The 20781-nt window shown below is 33.8% G+C and overlaps 1 protein-coding gene across 12 annotated transcripts in view; it reads left to right on the forward strand.

Moving 5' to 3' along the window:
* ANKHD1 (ankyrin repeat and KH domain containing 1) overlaps positions 1-20781 on the forward strand; it is a 130524-nt gene that overhangs the window by 55616 nt on the left and 54127 nt on the right. For 6 of the 12 annotated variants that reach the window (XM_059174780.1, XM_059174774.1, XM_059174778.1 and 3 more), the window contains exons 10-11: positions 1024-1133; positions 11093-11149. In XM_059174780.1, the coding sequence (XP_059030763.1) occupies positions 1024-1133; positions 11093-11149 (167 nt within the window). Of the gene's footprint in view, positions 1-1023; positions 1134-11092; positions 11182-20781 lie in introns of those variants that run through there. The other 6 variants (XM_059174784.1, XM_059174779.1, XM_059174776.1 and 3 more) reach the window with 2 other exon arrangements.

A 20781-nucleotide genomic window follows, 5' to 3' on the forward strand; every position in this document is an offset into this window, starting at 1 on the left:
CATTTGTTAGAAAATAGTATGTAGAGACCATAGTGTAAGCTAGAGACTATTTCTGCTTGGTGTGTCATTGTCTCTAGCACTTATTGGTTTGTCAGAGTTAGGAATTATTTTTCTTATGGATAAAAAACATGAGTTTATGTCAGTACCTCTAATTCAGAGCCATAGAGTTTTCACCTAACTTCAACAGTCTTCTGTGTTTTCTCTCGGTTGTTCCGAAAATTTCACTTTTCACCAAAGATTACTTGTTTACTCATTTGATTTTAAGATATCCATAGAACTATGTCAGAATACAAATCAGCACACTGAAAAAAAAATTAAATTTAAAAAAAAAAATACAAATCAGCAGTACCACAATATGATTTCAGAGAACTCTTTTGATATTTTTTGTTTTGCAGCCCCCGCACCCCCTCCCCCGGTTTGGGCTCTATAAAATAATATGATATCGTTCCTCTTTTTTTTTTTTTTTTTTAAAGATTCTATTTATTTGGTAGAGTGAGAGAGAGAACATGAGATGGGGGAAGGTCAGAGGGAGAAGCAGACTCTGTACTGAGCAGGGAGCCTGATGTGGGATTTTATCCTGGGGTTATGACCTGAGCTGAAGGCAGATGTTTCACCAACTGAGCCACTCAGACACATCTAGTACAGTTTCTTTCTGTGTGCCTAAATGCATAAAAGAAAAATGGGATACTTAAAATACTGTAGTATTTTAATATTTGAATTCATCAATTTTGGGGTGCCTGGATGGCTCAGTGGGTTAAAGCCTCTGCCTTCGGCTTGGGTCATGATCCCTAGGTTCTGGGATCGAGCCCCACATCAGGCTCCCTGCTCACCAGAGAGCCTGCTTCCTCCTCTCTCTCTGCCTGCCTCTCTGCCTACTTGTGATCTCTGCCTGTCAAATAAATAAATAAAATCTTAAAAAAAAAAGATTTCACTGAATTCATCAATTTCATCAGATTGTAAAATTGGACTGTTTAATACAATCTTACAGTTCACAAGTATATGTTTGGTTTTTTTGCTTGCCAGGTGCTAATGTTCATGCTACGACAGCAACAGGAGACACAGCCTTAACCTATGCTTGCGAAAATGGACATACGGATGTTGCAGATGTTTTGCTTCAAGCAGGGGCCGATTTAGTAAGACATATTTATTTATTCATTTATTTATTTCAGAATGTTGATATTCTTTCTTTTATTTTTAACATTTAGAAAACACTCGGAAAGGAGATCAGTGATTTGCATACTTTGCATAAAATAACTTTTGAAAAAGTTATTGTAATTGTTGCATTCATTAAATATATATGAAAGTACTTAGTTTTTAAACCAAAAAAATTTTAACTTTGTATATAGCATTTATATACAAATATATTTTATTTTATATTTATATTATATTTCTTTCCTAGGTAAAACTATTTGTTGGTTTCTTCCACTCAATGCCAGTCCCATTTGACATTCCTGAACTTTTTAAACTGCTCTTTTTAGACATATAATTTCAAAGATATGTTTACAGAATAGAATAACCTATCAAATCACTTTGATTTCTTTTGTTTCTTTAATTAGTTTGACTTTTGAAAACAAAACTGTCTTCTTCCTGATATTATTACAGCATTCTGTTGGTTTTCTATTAATGTTTTCTATTTTGGCTTTTCAAAATTTCAAATTAGATGGCAGCTTCATATATGTAATAATCTTTACAACTGTGGGGAATTGTAAATAGTTTTTCACTTTAAAGGTTCATACTTCTTGATGAAATGTGTGCTTTGACTAATTTTTATTTTGGAGGGTACTTTAAATTGCTTTCTAGAGTCTGTCTCCGAATTTTCTTTTATATTTCTTAAAAATCTGTAAGACGTGCACAACTATAAATGTTGAGGAGGTCTGATAGTTTAAAGTTATTTAGAAAAAAAAGTTTTTAATATTGCCTTTTAAACCATTTCAAGTAACAGATACTCCCACAGATACCTGAAAACATTGTTGGAAAATAATGATTGTGGTTAACATAAATGTACAGTATGTTTTGCTATTTATCATTATTTCTACTGATTCTAAATATTATAATGATAAGAATAGGATTCATTCTCATCAATCAGGATCTACCTCATCGGTTAGAATTTCTGAGAGGTATACTTTTTTTGCTTGAAAATTACGCAGAATGACACATTAAGTGGATCTTAACCTTCTGCCTTCTTTCCTTTTTTAGACTTGCTTTGGGTCATCCATAAAAATTAAGAATTGAAGTATTTCATCATATAAAATAAAGAAATAAGATATAGCGTAAATGCTATATACAAAGTTAAATAGTCCTCTGAATTCTATCTGGTTATCTCCATTTTTCTTTGGTAAAGTTATTTTCTTAATGTTTGCTTAAAATTATTCTGAAAATATTAAGTAGTAGAAAGAGGAACTGTCTGTTAAATAGAATCCAATATATAGCAAAACCTTATTGATTTCATCTAAGAGAACTAATTTATAGCAAAACCTTACTGATTTTGAGTTAAAAATCTATTATGAAATATTTTTAATTTAAATGTTTTATTTTGTAGTCTTCTGGAATTACATAAAGAGTATGATTAGAGTTCCTCAGAAGAATTATGTTAAATGAACAGATAAAAAGAGTTAAATTTATCATATTATTTTACATTCCAAATGTATGACTAAAAAAGTGGCTCTGATAAATATATATCTTAATTAAGTAGGGTAATATTATTATCCTAATACAATCATTTATTCTATTTTACGATCTTGCCTTCGCATTCATATTTATTTGTAATTATAACTATAGTGTAATAAAGTTATTTTCTATTTTTTCCACTGTATGTTCTACATATTGCCACATAGTCTCTGTATTTATAGCTCTTCCATTAACAGACCTTGATTCACCTTTCATTGAACTTTTGACTTGCTTTCATTTTTCACAGTATAAATACTGTTAGATTTAATACCTTCATGAGCATAGCTTCTTTTCTTTTGAATAACCTCATATATTGATTTTAACTTTAAAAATATATTGCTTGTTCCATGCTTTTGCTATCTGTGGAGAGGCTTTTCAATTTTAATATTAGTTCTTTTCCTGGTTAATAAAAAAGCAGTACTCGATCTTTATAAAAAATATGGCAAGTATGGGAAAGTATAGTAAGCTCGGTATTTAGAACCTACAAATAAACTTTGTGATTTCAGGCTTTACTATGTTAGCCAGTGGGGGAAACAAGACATAATAAAAAATAAGAAGTGAGTTAAACAGGTGGATCAGTCCAAATCCTGAGAAAAAATGACTGATCATTTTTACTAGCTGGACCTTACAGGCAATAGCATCTTTCTTGTTCGCCATTCTTTTCTGCCATCTCCTCGTATCTATTTTGGCCTATACTAATTTCCTCCTTTCCTTTGTAGATAGAAGACTCTCTACTCCCATTTTATCTCTGGCATCCCACTGGTGTGTTCTGATATCTATATTTGTTGCTTAAGTAAAATGAATTTTCTGTGTGTATGGGCTAGTCGAGAGCCTTCATTTTGGGGGAAACTATTTTTACCTTCAGTTTTAAATAAGGATTTCCAAGTCAACCTTGGAACACAGTCCGAACCAACCCCTATGCTTTATTAAATTTTAGAGTCTAACTCTGGCCACAGTTCAAGGTTTTGGTATAATAATTTGTGAAAAGGAACTTAAAAGCTATTGTTTCTCATTCTTTAGAATATTTTGTACCAGAATCAGTTAGGATATTAATTATGGTTTAAAAAACTTCTAATGCAACAATTTGGTTTTCTTGTATTGTTGCTTGAAATGAAACTGAAAACTTTTATGGCTTTCATTCTAAATGTATAGTAAGTATAATTCAGGACTTAGTTTTAAGGGAAATCTAGAATTTTCTTATTGATTGCTTTTAAAAAATTCTCAGCTAGAACTGATGGCATACTTGAGCGTTTTCAGGTAGATCCTCAAAATATGTGCATGTTCTAATTTGAAACTTAGTTTTTTAAAATGTCACTTTTTCTAGTTTTAAAAATACTTTAAAATAAAATGATATATAGATATTTCTAGTAAAAACGACACTGAATATCTTATTTAGAGGTTGTAGATTGGTATATATAGCTTGTCTAACTTTTTAATAATTGAATAAATTTGAATAATCTATTTAAAACGTTTGGGCTTGATTAGTATCCTTAAATAGACCACTTAAAGTGTTCCTTTTGAAAGTAAAAAAATTAAATGAAAAATTGTCCATTAATTCCAGAATTATTTGAATATTCTCCGTTTAGCATGCAGAATCATTTAACTACTCTATGAATAGAAAACCTTGAGCAGATCACCTAATTCATATCTTCCTGATGTTTGCATCTCTTATTACAACAGTAATGGGAATATTGAAATCAAGATTATTCCTTTATGTGTTTTCTTTGTCTACATAGCATCTTTGTTTATTGAGCCCAGGTTTATTTTTAGTTTTTGAAAATGATTATAGGTATATGAGTAAACCCATTTTAAGAAAATTTGTATTAAAATGCATTAGCATTACTTAAAATCTAAAAGAAATACATTTTAAAAATTGCCTTTGGAAACTGCTTAATCTTGTTTCTCTGAAAAGGAATTTTCATGTTATTTGTATCTTCACACATTTGTTACTGAACTCTTTGATCAGAAATTACCAATAACACCATTTCATAACTGAAATCGACCAACTACTGTAGTCTTTTAGAACCTGCTCTGGTGTTCTTTATTATTCTAGGCTGTTTTCACCAGTTACTGGTCTTTAGACCAGAAGGCAAAGTTCTAGTATTTCATACTTGTTCTCATCTCTGTAGCCAGCTAGCTTTAGCTAAAGCACTTATGGCTTGATTTCTTTTATCACAGTCTTCTTATTACTATTAATTTTCAAGTTCAAGGTGGAGAATTTGCATTAACTATATACAGCAGTTTGATTTGATTGTAAAACTGCATTTTTCTCTTGCTTGCTTTTAATTTTGACTTTGTGTTGACTAACACGTCAGAGGTGTTTTGACTTGGTGTTTATGTTTTCCATTTGTGAAGATTATGGAATCTTAATCTTTTCATCATGACATTTTAATTTTGGTATTAAAACTTTGGTACATTTGTTAGGATAGGAGAAATAATGGTCATTTGTAGACTTTCCTTCACCTGTATTTGCCATCAAAACTGAATTTGAAATGGGGGAAAGAGTGATAATAGAAATCAGTTAAATAAGTCTTCAGCTTCTTGGCCTTTCGTTTCTAAAAGAGGTATATTGTAGTATAACTGATCAGTAAGTTCCCCACTCAAGGAGTACTTCCTATGATAAACAATTAACATAGATATTAAGGGAATGTAAGTACATTCTAGTTATGTTCATATGGAAAGATTTAGTGACCCACCTTACCATTTTATAGGCCAGCATTGCCATTTGAAAGTAGAACTTACTTACTTTGGCTCTGCTGGGTATGGTTGGGCAAATCACTTAAATTCTCCAGGCTTCTTTGTTTCTCTTCTCTTTTTTCCTCACCTCCTCTTCTTCTTCCTTTTCCTTTTCTTATGTATTCCTTTTTTTTTTTTTTTTAAGATTTTATTTATTTATTTGACACAGAGAGAGATCACAAATAGGCAGAGAGGTAGGCAGAGAGAGAGAAGGGGAAGCAGGTCCTTTTCCTTTTCTTGTGAGGGATTTAGACCAGATGATCTTTAACTACCTGGCTTAAGTCTAATTTTGTGATTTCTGAAGAACAAGTGAATTCCCTATTTCGAGGTATTAGATAGATTAGATGATCTTGAATGTTTTGTTAGTCCAAGAATGTGTAAAGTGCTATGAGATCTTAAAGAAGATGAATTTTTAAGATTATAAACCATCATTACTAATAATGGTGTTAAGTATTATATAAATTATTTTCCCTCTTAAAATATTTGTATGTATTAGATGCATTTTAATTATCAAAAATTATTTTGGGTGTTAACTATAATTACTAGTTAGCAGTTTAACTTGTCATAAAATATCTTATAGATTGTCTTAATAGATAGAAGCTATTTATCCCTGGGGTGTCTGGGTGGCTCAGTTGGTTAAGCATTTGACTCTTTTTTTTTTTTCAAGCATTTGACTCTTGATCTCAGGGTCATGAGTTTGGGCCCCATGCTAGGTGTGGAGTCTACTTTAAAAAAAAAGTTATTAATCCCTAAAATACATAATTGACTTAGTAAGGCTACCCCAATAAAGAATAATCTGACATTATAATGCTAAGTCATTACCTCTTAGTCATCTATTAATATTTTATTCTACTTAAATACTGTTAAAGAAGTAGGAAGAGTTTCTTTGACATGGATTTTTGTTTTAAATGAACTATTTCCTCAAGAATATAAGTCTCTCAGTTATCTTTGGAATTATTCAATTATAAATACATTCTTTTTGTTTATAAAAATAAAAAAATTAAAAATTAAAAAAAATACATTCTTTTTTTTCTTGCAGCCAAACTTTATTTCAAGTAACAATATAAACTTGTGTTCATCTTCTCATCTTACATACCTTAAAACTTTTCAAAATGTCCTTTGTGTAAGATTGTTTTTACAGCTTCGGCTTTCAAATATACACAGGCAATGTTCAATGAGAGATAAGGAATTTAGAATGCCATTTTACTTTAAGATGTTTACTACCTTGGGGCACCTGGGCGGCTCAGGTGTTAACCATCTGCCTTTGGCTCAGATCATGATCTCAGGGTCCTGGGATAGATCCCCACATCGGGCTCCCTGCTCAGTGGGGAGTCTGCTTCTCCCTTTCCCACTGCCCCTGTTTATGTTCCCTCTCTCACTGTCTCTCTGTCAAGTAAATAAATAAGATCTTAAAAAAAAAAAAAAAAAAAGATGTTTACCACCTTGAAGAAGGGGTGGAAAAGGGACAGGATACCAAAGGCACAAGATAGAGCATGTTTTTTTCTTTTGCTCACAGTGAATCTGTTTTAGATGAAATGGGTCAGAGGAAATAAATAAAACCAACCTAAGGAAGTGTGGTAGGTACAGAGCGTTGCCAGTTATGGGGTCTTTGCCATATTGAGTAGAAGTTGGTTCTGTACCAATACTTAATTTCCTTGTTATTTTGGCTAAATTGTTTTTTTTTTTTTTTAATTTTATAATTGAATTTTTTTCTTAGTTTTTTTTTTTTTTTTTAAGATTTTATTTATTTATTTGACAGAGAGAGAGATCACAAGTAGGCAGAGAGACAGGCAGAGAGAGGGGAAGGCAAGCTCTCTGCTCAGCAGAGAGGGCTCGATCCCAGGACCCTGAGATCATGACCTGAGCTGAAGATAGAGGCTTAACCCACTGAGCCACCCAGGCACTCTGAAAATTTTTTTCTTAGTTTTAAATAGGTATATCTTTACATGGTTCAAAATTGAAATGTAAAGTGCCCTATGGGCATCTACTTTCCCTCTCCATTAGCCATAATGTTCATTTCTTGTGTCCTTCCAGAGATATTTTATGTGTGTATGATGAAAAGTTACATTTGTTGAAAGAAACAGCTATCGATGTTTGGTGCTTTGTATAATTCCTTATTGAGATAGAACTTTGGTTTTCACTATACTTTCTCCATAGTGTTGACCATAGCTTTTAAGGACTTTTTTTTTTTTTTTTTTAACATTTTTAGTATTTTATTGCAGTTGAAGCACTTTAACACTGATGAGGAAATTGGGCACTTTGAATATGTCATAATGGTCTGTCACCGATTTTGGTTAGGTGATATGGTTAGGTCATCCCTAACCATCAAGTAGGCTCTCTGACTCTTTTTGCTTTCCTTGGATTGAATTCTACCAGCCAAATGAACTTCTTTGGGCACTTTTTAGAAAGTTGAAATTACATGACTTGGACATGGATGTGTTAACAGTCTCTGGTTCTTATTTGTGGAATTTATTTCCTTTGAAATAAGATTTGATGTGGACTTCACTCAAAAGGAAAAGTTTTGAAAGATTAATTTGTTATCTATATTAAATCTTATAAAATAGAAATATGGACCAGGTCCCCTTTCATAATTTTTTTAAAATTTCAGCAATATGTTATTTGTCCTTCTAGACATTTCTATCCCCAAGCATATATATAGTCCATGTATGTGAGCAATGTCTTTTTTTATATGAATGGATTTGTTACTACATATACTCTTCTGTAACTTTTTTCTTATAATTTTTTTCTGTGTTCCTATAGATTTCTCATTCTTTTTCACAGGTACTAGGGTTCTATGTAATTTATTGACCATTTATTTATTCATAAATTTCTGGGTTATTACAGTTTTAAAATATTATTATAGATATGCTGTACTATATATTGTTAGACATATTCACATATTTCTGCTACTTTTGTGAATTTATCTATAGGGATAAATTCCTAGAAATGAAATTACTAGTTACCAGAGGATCCACTTCTAAAATTTTGATAGCTGCTGCCAAATTGTTCAAAAATGCTGAACCAGTCTGCATCTCTATTAACAGTTGAGACCTGATTCCCCACATTCTTACTGAATTATATTGAGTGAGTTCCTTCTCTTTCTTTCTTTTCTTGGTTTAATTTTCTAATCTTTAATCAGAGTCTCCATGTTTGTTTTATCTTAAAAATCTTTCTGTGTTCCAAGTAGCTCTGTGAGCTGCTTCTTAATTGCTCACAAAGCTTTTATGAACTACATAAAACACAGGTGTAAAATTACTTTCCGAGAGTATTCAGACATCATCTACAAATGCAAATTTTGAAATATTTTTTAATTTCCTTAACATTGATTTTTTTTCAAGAAAATCAAGTATTCAGGGGCGCCTGGGTGGCTCAGTGGGTTAAGCCGCTGCCTTCGGCTCAGGTCATGATCTCAGGGTCCTGGGATCGAGTCCCGCATCGGGCTCTCTGCTCAGCAGGGAGCCTGCTTCCTTCTCTCTCTCTCTGCCTGCCTCTCAGTGTACTTGTAATTTCTCTCTGTCAAATAAATAAATAAAATATTTAAAAAAAAAAAAGAAAATCAAGTATTCAGACAATATTGATTTCATTCTGAAAGAGGAGAAAAATGTATCTTCTTCCCCCATAGGATTTGCATGAGCTTTTTTTTTTTTTTCATTGTCATTTTTTTATAACATTTATATTTACAGTCTTTTTTTTTTTTTTACACTATTTCTCACGTTGTTTAACTTTAGCTGTGTATTTAGGGGATTCACTGTTTATCTTACTACTCTTGTAGTAGGTAGCCTTATAATTCCTGAGGTCCCAAATCTGACTCCCTTTTGACTGGCTCATATTGGCATTTTGATTTGAATTTACTTTCCTCCTCCAAAAAAATGAATTCACAGATGCTTGCATTTTTGAGACTGCTGTATGTTATATTTATGAATGAATGTAACCATATATAGAATTACTGAATTGCTTCTTTTTTCTCCTCAAATTTAAAACCCTCTATTGTACTGTCTTCTGGTACTGAATATTTCCAAAGCTTGCTGGAATATTCCCTATTATGTGTAAGTTACTTCCCTTTTTTGCCTGGATTATCATAAGAGTCTTTCATTATACTTTTAAACCTCTGAGAGTTCTTAGTGTTTATTATTTTATGTAACTTTTCCTGGAAATTAGTGAGAAGATTTTAGGTCATCTTGTTAGGTCTTCTCTTCTCCCCCACCTTCAGTTTTCTTGTATTATATCCTTGAATGTTTCTTTTTCTTTTCTGCTTTCTTCTAGGATATTTATTATTAGTATATTGGATTTTTCTTGTTTCTTTTATCTTTATGTCTAATTCTTTGCATTTCTTTCTTTTTTCCTCTGCATTGTTTTTCTTAAGCCCATCCTCCAGGTCATTATTTTTTTCTGTACATTTCTGCTTCTATGTGATTTTCATGATTTAGTTTCTTCTCTTCTTCCAACTTACTTTTAGAACTTTTCTTGTTGTTATATCACTTTATTCAGTTATTTAAAGAATTCAGGTTCTCTTTATTTGGAAGTGTAGGGGATATTTGACTAAAAATTTATTGTTTCTATTTTGATAGGAATTTCTTAGTATGTTCTCTATTGGATACTCTGTGCTTATTATTTATATTTGAATGAGGCTGGCTACTTATTGAACATCATGTGGGGATGGGGCAGGGAGAGGAATCCTGATAACTTCTTCAGATTATATAGTTGTCTCAGCATACTTACTCACCAAGTCTCCATCATAGGAGCATACATCCCCCTAAGGTAAGCACATCACCCAAAGAAGAGGTAGGCATGACTTAAGAGTGAAGTTTTCTCGGAGCACCTGGGTGGCTCAGGTGGTTAAGTGCCAGACTTACGATTTCAGCTCAGGTTGTGGTCTCAAGGGTCATGAGATGAGCCTTGGCCCTGCACCTGAGTCCCTACTTGGGACAGTCTGCTTGAGATTTTCTCCCTCTCCCTCTGCACATCCCCTTGTGCGTGCTGCACATGCTCTCTCTCTCTCTAATATATAAATAAATCCTTTTTTAAAGAGTTAAAAAAAAGAGTGAAACTTTATCTCGGCCATGTTTCTTTTATTGGAGACTTAGTTCTCTGGTTAGTGACTGAAAAGATTATTGCTGTTTCTTCTAATGTATCCCTATCTCACCTTCAAGTACTTTCTGTCACAACTTTAGATTGAGGAAAAAATAGATCTATACAATATCTCAAGTTCTTTGGAAGTTCCTGATTTAGTTGAAAAGCATGAGTGCCAAGGGCATTTCTCAGGGAGAAAACAATATAACTATTTAAATACTTTATAGTATTTCCCTTACTTTTTCTCCCAACTTCTGATATTCCCGGTTCCTTTGATTTAAATATTTTCCTTGGTTAGATATTAAGACACTGCTCTTGAGTCTGTGGCTCTAGTTGTATTTCAAGACAAAGGCATGAGTTCAAGTAATTCAGCAGAATTTTTCTGTGTGTGAAAGTTTATAATGAAGTTATATTATAGAGAACCACATTATCAGACCCTTAAAAAAAAAATCATATTATGCTTCTGAGATTATGATCTCTATAGATGAGAATCTCTTTAGTTGAAGATCCTGAGTTTACAAAGCCCAGCACCTGAAATACCAGTCACAAGGTCTTCATGGCCAAATGTGATTTTCATTTTTGGAACAAGATCCGTGAGTTCTTCTTTTTCCTTTCACAGGACAAGCAGGAGGACATGAAGACTATTTTGGAGGGCATAGATCCGGCCAAGCATCAGGTGAGGGAGGCCTTTGATGCTTGTAAGCTACTACATAAGGAATAGATGTTGTAGGTAACCAAAACTCTGGATATCTGAATTACAGCCAAGAAGTTCCAGGACCTTGCTGGGTGACAAAGAAAATTTTCTTCAATTGAAAAAGATTATGAAGTTCCAATAAGAAGAGATTTATGTTACTAGTAGTTTGCTTCCTTAGTATTTTTTTTTTTTATGTGGTATTCCTAAAAAATTTCTTAGGTGAAGATAGATTTTCTTATTCAGATAGTTCTTTTGCATTCTTCCTTACAGGGAGATTCAACATACTACAGAGAGAAATCCTCAGTTTTAAAGTCCTTTGCATTCAGCTTTGTTTATCAAAAATCTGAAAACTCAGGCTTAGGGAGTTATATTGGATTGTTTTTTATATAATCCTCAAAGAAAAATAATTAGGTGAAGCATTTACTATATATTAGTCATGCCATTAATTTCTATAAACTTAAAATTATTTTTGTAAAATTGCCCCCTGTAATTTCATTTTGAAATTGGTTTTTAAGAAGGTAAATACTTATTCATAAGCAAACACTTCTTTTGAGAAAATGTTTTGAATTTGTGCCTCATGGTTTTAAGAGTCAAGCAAATTTGGTACCCATTTTAATTCAGAGAGATTTGTTTAAACTCAGGAAGCAGTGCTTAATTTTAAAATCAGGAATAAATTGTGATTATATCACAGCTTAGGCCTTTTAAAATAAATTTTTCAGCATCAAGCCACTCTTAATCAAAATGCTTGTTAAGGATCTTCATTATTGTCTTGTTGAATAAGAAGCTGCTATATTCATTCTATTTTGAACCAAGTAAATAATATATTTCACAAAATATTATGTGAAAATATGAATTTTTACTCAGTTGTATAATATCTCAGGCTCCTATCGAGAATGTAAAGCTGAGTGTTATTTCAGATAAAGTATTTCTTTCTTCTCAGACTGGTTAAAGGAAACGTGATTATAAATCTCTAAGCTGTAAGTCTCAAAAACTTGGGGTACTTTTTTTTAAATGAGCTTTGTGGCCCCACTTTTATTAGAGGTTCAGACTTAGTAGATCTGAAATGGGGACTCTGCATTTTAAATGATATCCTAGGAGATGCTGATGGCAAGTTCTCCATATTCCACACTTTGAGACATTGCTAGAGTCCGTCACTCTGCATCAGTGTTGAGTTCTCTTCCTTTTCCATCTTTGCTTTATAATCCATCATTCTTTCTCCAACCAAATCAAGTTAAGTTTGGTTTTTCTCTTTTACTTGTGATTTTTAGAAACTGAGCTAAACACAAGCCCTAGAGTACTGGCTCAATCTTTTTTCCATCTCAGTTGTCCTAAGGGATATGAATAAGATCAGTAAGAGCAGATCACTAAGGTAATAATTAAAATACAGTGGTGGATTGGAAGAACATACCCTCCCAGGGGAGAACATTAGTATCCTCTAGTACATATATAGTATAAAACAGTCTCCTCTCCCTCTTCTCTGATTCTGGTCTTTCCCTTGACAATGTCCTCCTCAAACTCGAAGAAGTACTGCCTCTGTAATACAGTTACAATCCTTAGATGTATACCTTGGGTGTGCATGGCTATGATTTTAAGGGAAATCAACTTACTTTTTAAAAAATAAACTTAATTTTAAGTTAAATTTTGTTATCTAAATCCAAATGGGGAAAAAAATGCAGCCTTTTCCTCCTAGTGCTTGTTCCTCAGAACCAAAACCTTGCAGTGTATTTTTCATGGATAATATTTTAGGGGACTTACAAAGTTCTAATTATCCATTTATCAATATAGTTCAACCATTATTAATTAACTTACCTTAATTAACTTTAAATATGACCTACTTTTTAAATGTTAAGTTTTTATTAAGGAATAACATACAGACTTTTTAGATTTACTATTCAAAGCTAGTAAACTTTTATCTGTTTTTTTCTTGATCTAAAACTATTTGTGAAGTACACAAAATTCCTAATGCCTTTTCTTTTAAAGGCCACAAAAACAAGTTCTCTCTTTCTAGGTTATTGTATTTTGAATGAGTCCTTTTCAGCTACCTCAAGTTTGTTTAAATATAAGTACAGATTACATCCAGTCAAGAAGATAAAGTCAGTGTTAGTATATTTTGAAACCTTTCTGCTTTCTGTTGTTTCAAGTATGTAGATACAATAAATAAAGTATTGGAGAAAAACAAACTAAGACTCTGTAGCTACAGTCAGAAAAAAGATTAAAGAACACTAGACTAGAATTGGAGTGTGGATCCACAGTTGAAGCTATACACCCAAGAAGAATTAAATTTAAAGAAAGGGGGAGCGTGGGGGCTGGGATTTCAGTTTCTGTAGGCAATAGGGACTGAATGCATCACAAATGGAACAGGCAAGAAGATCTAGTCTACTTGACTGAAGCAAGGAACTGGGGACCATATTGCCCCACCTGTGAACAAAGATGGGGAAAAAAGCTACAATCAACTTCTTTGTTGCAGTTAGAAATGATCTACTTGTTCTTGGTAGAATGAAGATACAAAGACAACCGTGTAACTAAGAACTTGGAAGACACTTTTTTTTTTTTTTTAAGACTTTATTTATTCATTTAACAGACAGAGATCACAAGTAGGCAGAGAGGCAGGCAGAGGGGGTGGGAAGCATGCTCCCCACCGAGCAGAGAGCCTGATGCGGGTCTCGATCCCAAGAACCTGGGATCATGACCTGAGCGGAAGGCAGAGGCTTAACCCACTGAGCCACCCAGGTGCCCCTCTATTTTTTGGTTTAGTGAGCAGAACTAAAATAACTCCATGAGACCAGAAGTTTTAAGTTGCCAATGAAGATCTCTTGCTGACATGGACTTTTAGGGTCAGATTCAGGCAACTTTCAGATCATCTGATGAGAAGGGTTAAGTTTGTAAATAGAAATAAAAGAAAAACTCTCATGCAAATTGAGCTTTTCAAAAAAATTATGAAGCTCAAGAGCAAATTGACATGGAGAGATAGTCAAGATGTAGCAAACAAACAAAAAGTGCAAAACAGGAGACTTCAAGCTCAGGCAATTGAAATAAAAGACTTTAAACATGCTTATTTTAAACTATAACCAGTAGCCACAAAACAACATGAAACAATGAAACAAAAGCCAATAATTATGAATTAAGAACAGATGGGTATGAAATAAAAAATGTTAATTTTGTGAAAGGGAAAGTTGTGGAAATAAAATATATGTAGGATAAACAATGTATTGGACTCAGTTGAATAAAAAATTAGTGAATCAGGTGATTAAATGAGAAATAACACAATATAGCATAAAGATAAAGAAATGGAAGATTTTGTGAAAGAGAAATTGAGAAAAAGAGGGTAGATTGAGAAGCTCTACCACACATTTGAAATTTCTGAATGAGAAGATAGAAATACACAGTAGAGGCAATGTTTGAAGAGATAATGATAGAGAATTTTCTGAAATTAGAGCCAGACATGAATACTTGATTGAAAGATTAGTAAATAAAACAAATGAAACTGTAGAATTTGAAAGATAATATTTTAGAAGCTACTAGAAGGGGAAAAGTGCATTACTTCAAAGGAACAACAATCAAATTTTTGACAGCAGATTCTCATCAACAGTAATAATCACAGAAGACAGTGGGAAGTAATATCCACCAAATACCAGAAAAAAAATAGAATTCTGTACTCAACTACTCTTCCAGAGAAGGAAAAATAAACTTATTTTCATATCTACAAAGAATAAAAGAGCTTACCACCTCAGATCCTTGCCAAAAGAACTACTAAAAGATATATACATCAATAAGGAGACAGATATATCCTGGAGGAAGGCGTGGGATGCAGGAAGCTACGGTAAGCAAAGAAATTAGTAAAACATATTATAAATATAAATTTTTAATACAACACCTAAATTTTTATGCTTAAAACCAAAGTAATACTAAAGTTCTAGATAGCAGTAGCATGAAATTCAGAAGGATGTGTTAAAAGGTTGAAAAGCCATGCTAGAGTCCCTCTGTTGTTCAGGAGAGAAGGATCAGGTACTGAATAACTTTAAAGTTTTTTTTTTTTTTTTTTGCAAAATATGTCAGTAATCAGAACAAATATAAATCTGTTGAACACAGCTGTTAAAGGGAAAGAATTTTGAATTAGATTAAAAATGAAAATCTAGCAAATTCTGTCTTTGGGGATAAACCTAAAGTGAACTAATAGGGGAAGATTGACGAAGTGATGGAAAAAGTTATGTAAGGCAATATTAATATCCAATGAAATGGGATTTTTTCAAAAGATTTTATTTATTTATGACAGAGATAGCGAGAGAGAGAATGCAAGCGCAGGGGAACTGGAGAGGAAGAAGCAGGCTCCCTGCTTAGCAGGGAACCTAATATGGGAGTCGATCCCAGGACACTGGAATCATGACCTAAGCCAAAGGCAGGCGCTTAATGACTGAGCTGCCCAAGTGCCACCTGAAATGGAATTTTAAGCCAAAAGCATTTTTAGAGATAAATGTTCCTTCAACTGATATAACAGTTATTAATCAGTAACAATCTACCTTCTAAAGAAAATAGAAAATTACAAAGTTAGAAGAAAGATAAGTCTCTATTTGTGGTGATAGGATTTTTTTCCATAGACTTCTGTATGAAACTGATCAAAGAGATAAAGCAATTGTTAAGAATAGAAAAATCAGATTTGCTTATAAATGGCTAACATTCTATTTCTATTAAATATACTATGAATTCTTTTCCAGTACATGGAACATGAATAAAATTGTCCATGTTTTAGACTACAAAGTCTTTAAAACAAACTCCTTAGTCACATGGACTTAATTCTTTGATCTTTATTGATTTGAAATTACAAATTAATAATAAAACCTTTTTTTTAAAACATCCCATTCACCTAGAAAGTGAAGAAAAATACTTTTATATAATTCATGGGTTAACGAGGCAATCATAGTGAAAATTACAAAGAAATTATCACAAAAACTACACATCAAAACTTAGGTGAGAGGATACAGCTAAAGCGGTCCTTAGAAGGAAAAGTTTTTTTAATATACAAAATGAAAGTAAATGGAGCTAATAAAAGAACAATAAAAAGCACCATGAAGTAAGGTAATAATAAAAATAAAAGCAAAAATAATAGAATAGAAAATAATAAAAAATAGGGAAGAAGACCAAACTTAAAAACTGATTTAATAAAAACAAAACACAACTACTGAAATAGATAAAATAAATAAGACTATTTGCTAAAAAGGGAAAATGCACAGGTAAATGGTAGAAATTTAAAGGGAGTTATGACTATATGATACAGTAGAGATCATGAAAATTTATAAGGCAGTCATATGAACATCAATAAATTTGAATACTTGCATGAAGTGAATGCTGATTTTTTCCATGAATATATAAATTTATCAAAATTGACTCATGAATAGGAAACCTCAGTAGAAGGATAAGTATATTACATACTGAATCAGTAGTTTAAAATCATCCATCCAATGAAAGGAGGAAGTTCAGATGAATATATAGGTGAGTTTTACCAGATGCTCAAGGAATAAATAAACTGTACGTTGTTCTAGCTATTTCCAAGAACAGAGAAAGAAAAAATGTTACAATGTGCAATATTTAAGTTTATAACCTTGGAAAATAATTTTCTTTGTTTATGAAGGAAAAATACCATAATTTAAATCCTAAAATTTGATTGATCTTGAGCAAATATTGGCTTAACAAACCCAACGTTCATAAGTAGTATATACAAATTTGATTCCTATTTTAGGGATTTATTTAGAAAGAGAGAGCACGTGCATGTGCATAAGAGAGCAGGGGTGGGGGGGCAGAGAGAGAGAGGGGCTCAAGTGGACTCACCGCTGAGTGCAGAGCCCATTGTGGGGCTCTGTCCTGGGACCCCAAGAACATGACCTGTTCCAAAATCAGAGGAATTGGCCACTCATCTGACTGAGCCACCCAGGCGTCCCTGATTCCTATTTTAAGAGAAGGACTTGGGCGCCTGGGTGGCTCAGTGGTTAAGCCGCTGCCTTCGGCTCAGGTCATGATCTCAGGGTCCTGGGATCGAGTCCCGCATCGGGCTCTCTGCTCAGCAGGGAGCCTGCTTCCTTCTCTCTCTCTCTCTGCCTGCCTCTCTGCCTACTTGTGATTTCTCTCTGTCAAAAAAAAAAAAAAAAAAATCTTTAAGAGAAGGACTTAGTGGTCAGATATCTTGGGGCAACTTATATATCTTGTAGGATTTACATTATTGATTTTAGGACATGAAATATTATAAATACATTAAAAGTTGGGACATTCCTTTACCTACCATTTTGTCAAATATAATTATGTTTTTCAAAACCAAAGAATGCATGCATCTATTTTTAGGGAGGAAAATAAAATAACTTTTCACACCTTTTATTTCAGAAATTTTATTGGTGTGTTGAATTTTGAAATTTGATTTGGGGTGAGGATCTTGGGACTATACTTTCTGATTTATATCATTTAAGAGCTATCAAAATATTTGATATATGCAGAACTAACAGTTATTTTAAGTTTATTCTAAAGGAGGGCTTTCACAGTCTTTTGTCTTTGCCATTACTCACAGGACCTAGTTATGCTGATGAGTGTCACTGCTAGGCCTAAGAGAGAAGAAAGAAAGAAAAAAAGAAAAGAAAAGTGACGTTAATATTGCCCACCCATGTTCTAGTAATAATGTATTATCAAATGCAGATAATGAATGTCTAATTCTGAGTTAGCTACTACCCTTAATTTCTTGTTAAATTAACTTTTCTTTCTCTTATTTACCTAGTAGAAAATTAAAACTTCAAACCTCAATACTAAGAAGGAAGATTTAAGAGGTCAGTTACACTTAGGCTCCTTCTTGGAGCAGTTTATTGTTTTAGATGTTAGGTATGTAATGTAATGGTAAGCAAAAATGACACGATTGGTGTTCTCATGCAGCTTACAGTTTAGTGGCAGAGACATGTTAGCCAAATAGTTATACAAACTAATATATGATTGAAACTTATGAAGGAGTGGTTCATATAGCTATGTACATACAGATGGTCCTGAACTTATGATGGTTCACTTAGAATTTTTTGACTTTATGACGGTGCAAAAGTGATACACATTTAGTAGAAACCATACTTCGAATTTTGAATTTTGACATTTTCCTGGGCTGGTGATATGTGATAAGATACTGTCTACTGGGCAGCAGCAGGGAGCAGCAGCTACGGTGAGCCAGATAATTTCAAGAATAAACAACCAATGCATTCACAACCATCATGAACTCATAAAATCATTGTTATTCACTTTCAGTATAGTGTTCATTCATTATATGATTTTAAGTACTTTATTATGGAGGAGACTTTGTGCTTGTTGATTTTGTCCCAACTGTGGGCAAATGCTCTGAGCATGTTTAAGGTAGGCTAAGCTAAGCTATGATATTCTGTAGGTTAGGTATATTAAATGCACTTTACACTTAAGATATTTTCAACTTAAAATGGGTTTATCCATACATAACCCCATCATAAGTCAAGGAAGATTTGTAATAGAGTAATTGAGTCAGGAAGTTCAAGGAGGTCTACCTTGAGGAAATAACACTTAGCTTGAGATGCGAAGGATGAAAAGGAGCTAATAGAGAAGTGTTACAGGGAAGAAAGAACAGCTTGAACAGAAAGGCCTTGAGTCAGGAGTGGAAATAACACATTGCCAAAGGAGCAATTTATTTCCAGTGTGTAGTTGATTGCATTGATAATTCAGAAAAAAGTGACATGGAGAAACTGAACAACTTTCTAGGTCTTTCTGAATGAGGTTTTCTTTTTCTTTTTTTTTATTTAAGATTTTATTTATTTATTTGACAGACAGATCACATTAGGCAGAGAGGCAGGCGGGGGGAGGGGAGGAGGCTCCCTGCCAAGCAGAGAGCTGATGCAGGGCTTGATCCCAGGACTCTGGGATCATGACCTGAGCTGAAGGCAGAGGCTTAACCCACTGAGCCACCCAGGTGCCCCTGAATGAGGTTTTCATAAAGTATATTCCATTTTGTTTTAAGTAGATTTCTAGAATGTTAGATTTGCTTACATTTGAATGTAAATTCAAAATCCATTCCAAAGCATCACCTGTGTTAACCATCTTCTATATTTTAAAATTAGTAAAGAGTGTCACCTCATCAATAACATGAAGTCAAAACATAAATTAATTTTTATAAGAAGTTGAGAGATTCTGTACTATCAAGGTAAAAATTTTTAAATCTCTTTTAGAGTGTAATTTATGTCACTGTAGGCCAGTTTAAAGTTTCCATTGGGCTGACAGTCTACTTATTTCTCATTGTTAGTTTGCCTAAATTGTAGATTAGCTGTAGTTATTTTACAGACTGAAAAGTATCCTATTGGCAGAGCACACTATTTTTTTTTTTCTAAGGGTTTTATTTTTTAGAGGCACCTGGGTGACTTAGATGGTTAAGTCTCTGACTCTTGATCAGAAAAGGTCATGATCTCAGGGTCATGTGATCAAGCCCCTTGTTGGGCTCCACACTCAGCCTGGAGGCTGCTTGAGATTTCCCCTCCCTCTCTCTCTGCCCCTCCTGCTTTTTCACATGCACTCTCTCTAAAATAAATAAATACATCTTTTTAAAAAAGAGACTTTATTTTTTAAGTCATTTCCACACCCAGTGTGGGACTCGAACTCAATTCTGGAGATCAAGAGTCGCATACACCACTGGCTGAACCAGCCAGGCGCCCTGAGAACACCATTTTTTTTTTTTTTTTAAGATTTTATTTCTTTGGGACACCTGGGTGACTCAGTTGGTTAAGCAGCTGCCTTCGGCTCAGGTCATGATCCCAGCATCCTGGGATCGAGTCCCACATCGGGCTCCTTGCTCAGCAGGGAGCCTGCTTCTCCCTCTGCCTCCAGCCTGCCACTCTGTCTGCCTGTGCTTGCGCTCTGTATCTCTCTCTCTAACAAATAAAAATCTTTAAAAAAAAAAAAAAAGATTTTATTTCTTTGACAGAGAGAAATCACAAGTAGGCAGGCAGGCAGAGAAAGTGAGAGGAGGAAGCAGGTTCCCCGTGGAGCAGAGAGCCCAACGTGGGGCTTGATCCCAGGACCCTGGGATCATGACCTGAGCTGAAGGCAGAGGCTTTAACCCACTGAGCCACCCAGGTGCCCCTGAGCACACTATTTCTAAGTTGACTATAGTAGCTTAAGGATGCTCTGAGTTAATTAGAAAAGAGCTGAAATAAAGCTTGACTTAAGCATTGTTCTCTACCAAGTTTTCCTTTTTTATATATTAATTTACTTGAGGTAGAGCACACACATGAATGGGGTGGAGGGGCAGAGGGAGAGGGAGAAGCAGACTCCCCTCTGAGGAGGGAGCCCTACGTGGCGGTTGATCCCAGGAGCCTGGGATCATGACCTGAGCCAAATGCAGAGACTGAGCCACCCAGGCACCCTTTATCAAGTTTTTCTTAGTTAACAAAAGACCAGAACAACAGAAATTAATGTTTACATACACAATGAAATGGGATAGGTGAGCAAACTTTTCATAGAAGCAGTGCACAGCTACATTTTATGTATTTATTTATTTATATGAGAGAGAGAGAGAGCGAGTGCTGGAGCAGAGGGAAGAGGCAAAGGAAGAAGCAGACTCCTGCTGAGCAAGGGAGCCT

This window comes from Mustela lutreola, chromosome 5 (assembly GCF_030435805.1).
Source record: "Mustela lutreola isolate mMusLut2 chromosome 5, mMusLut2.pri, whole genome shotgun sequence".
NCBI classification, from domain to species: Eukaryota; Metazoa; Chordata; class Mammalia; order Carnivora; family Mustelidae; genus Mustela; species Mustela lutreola.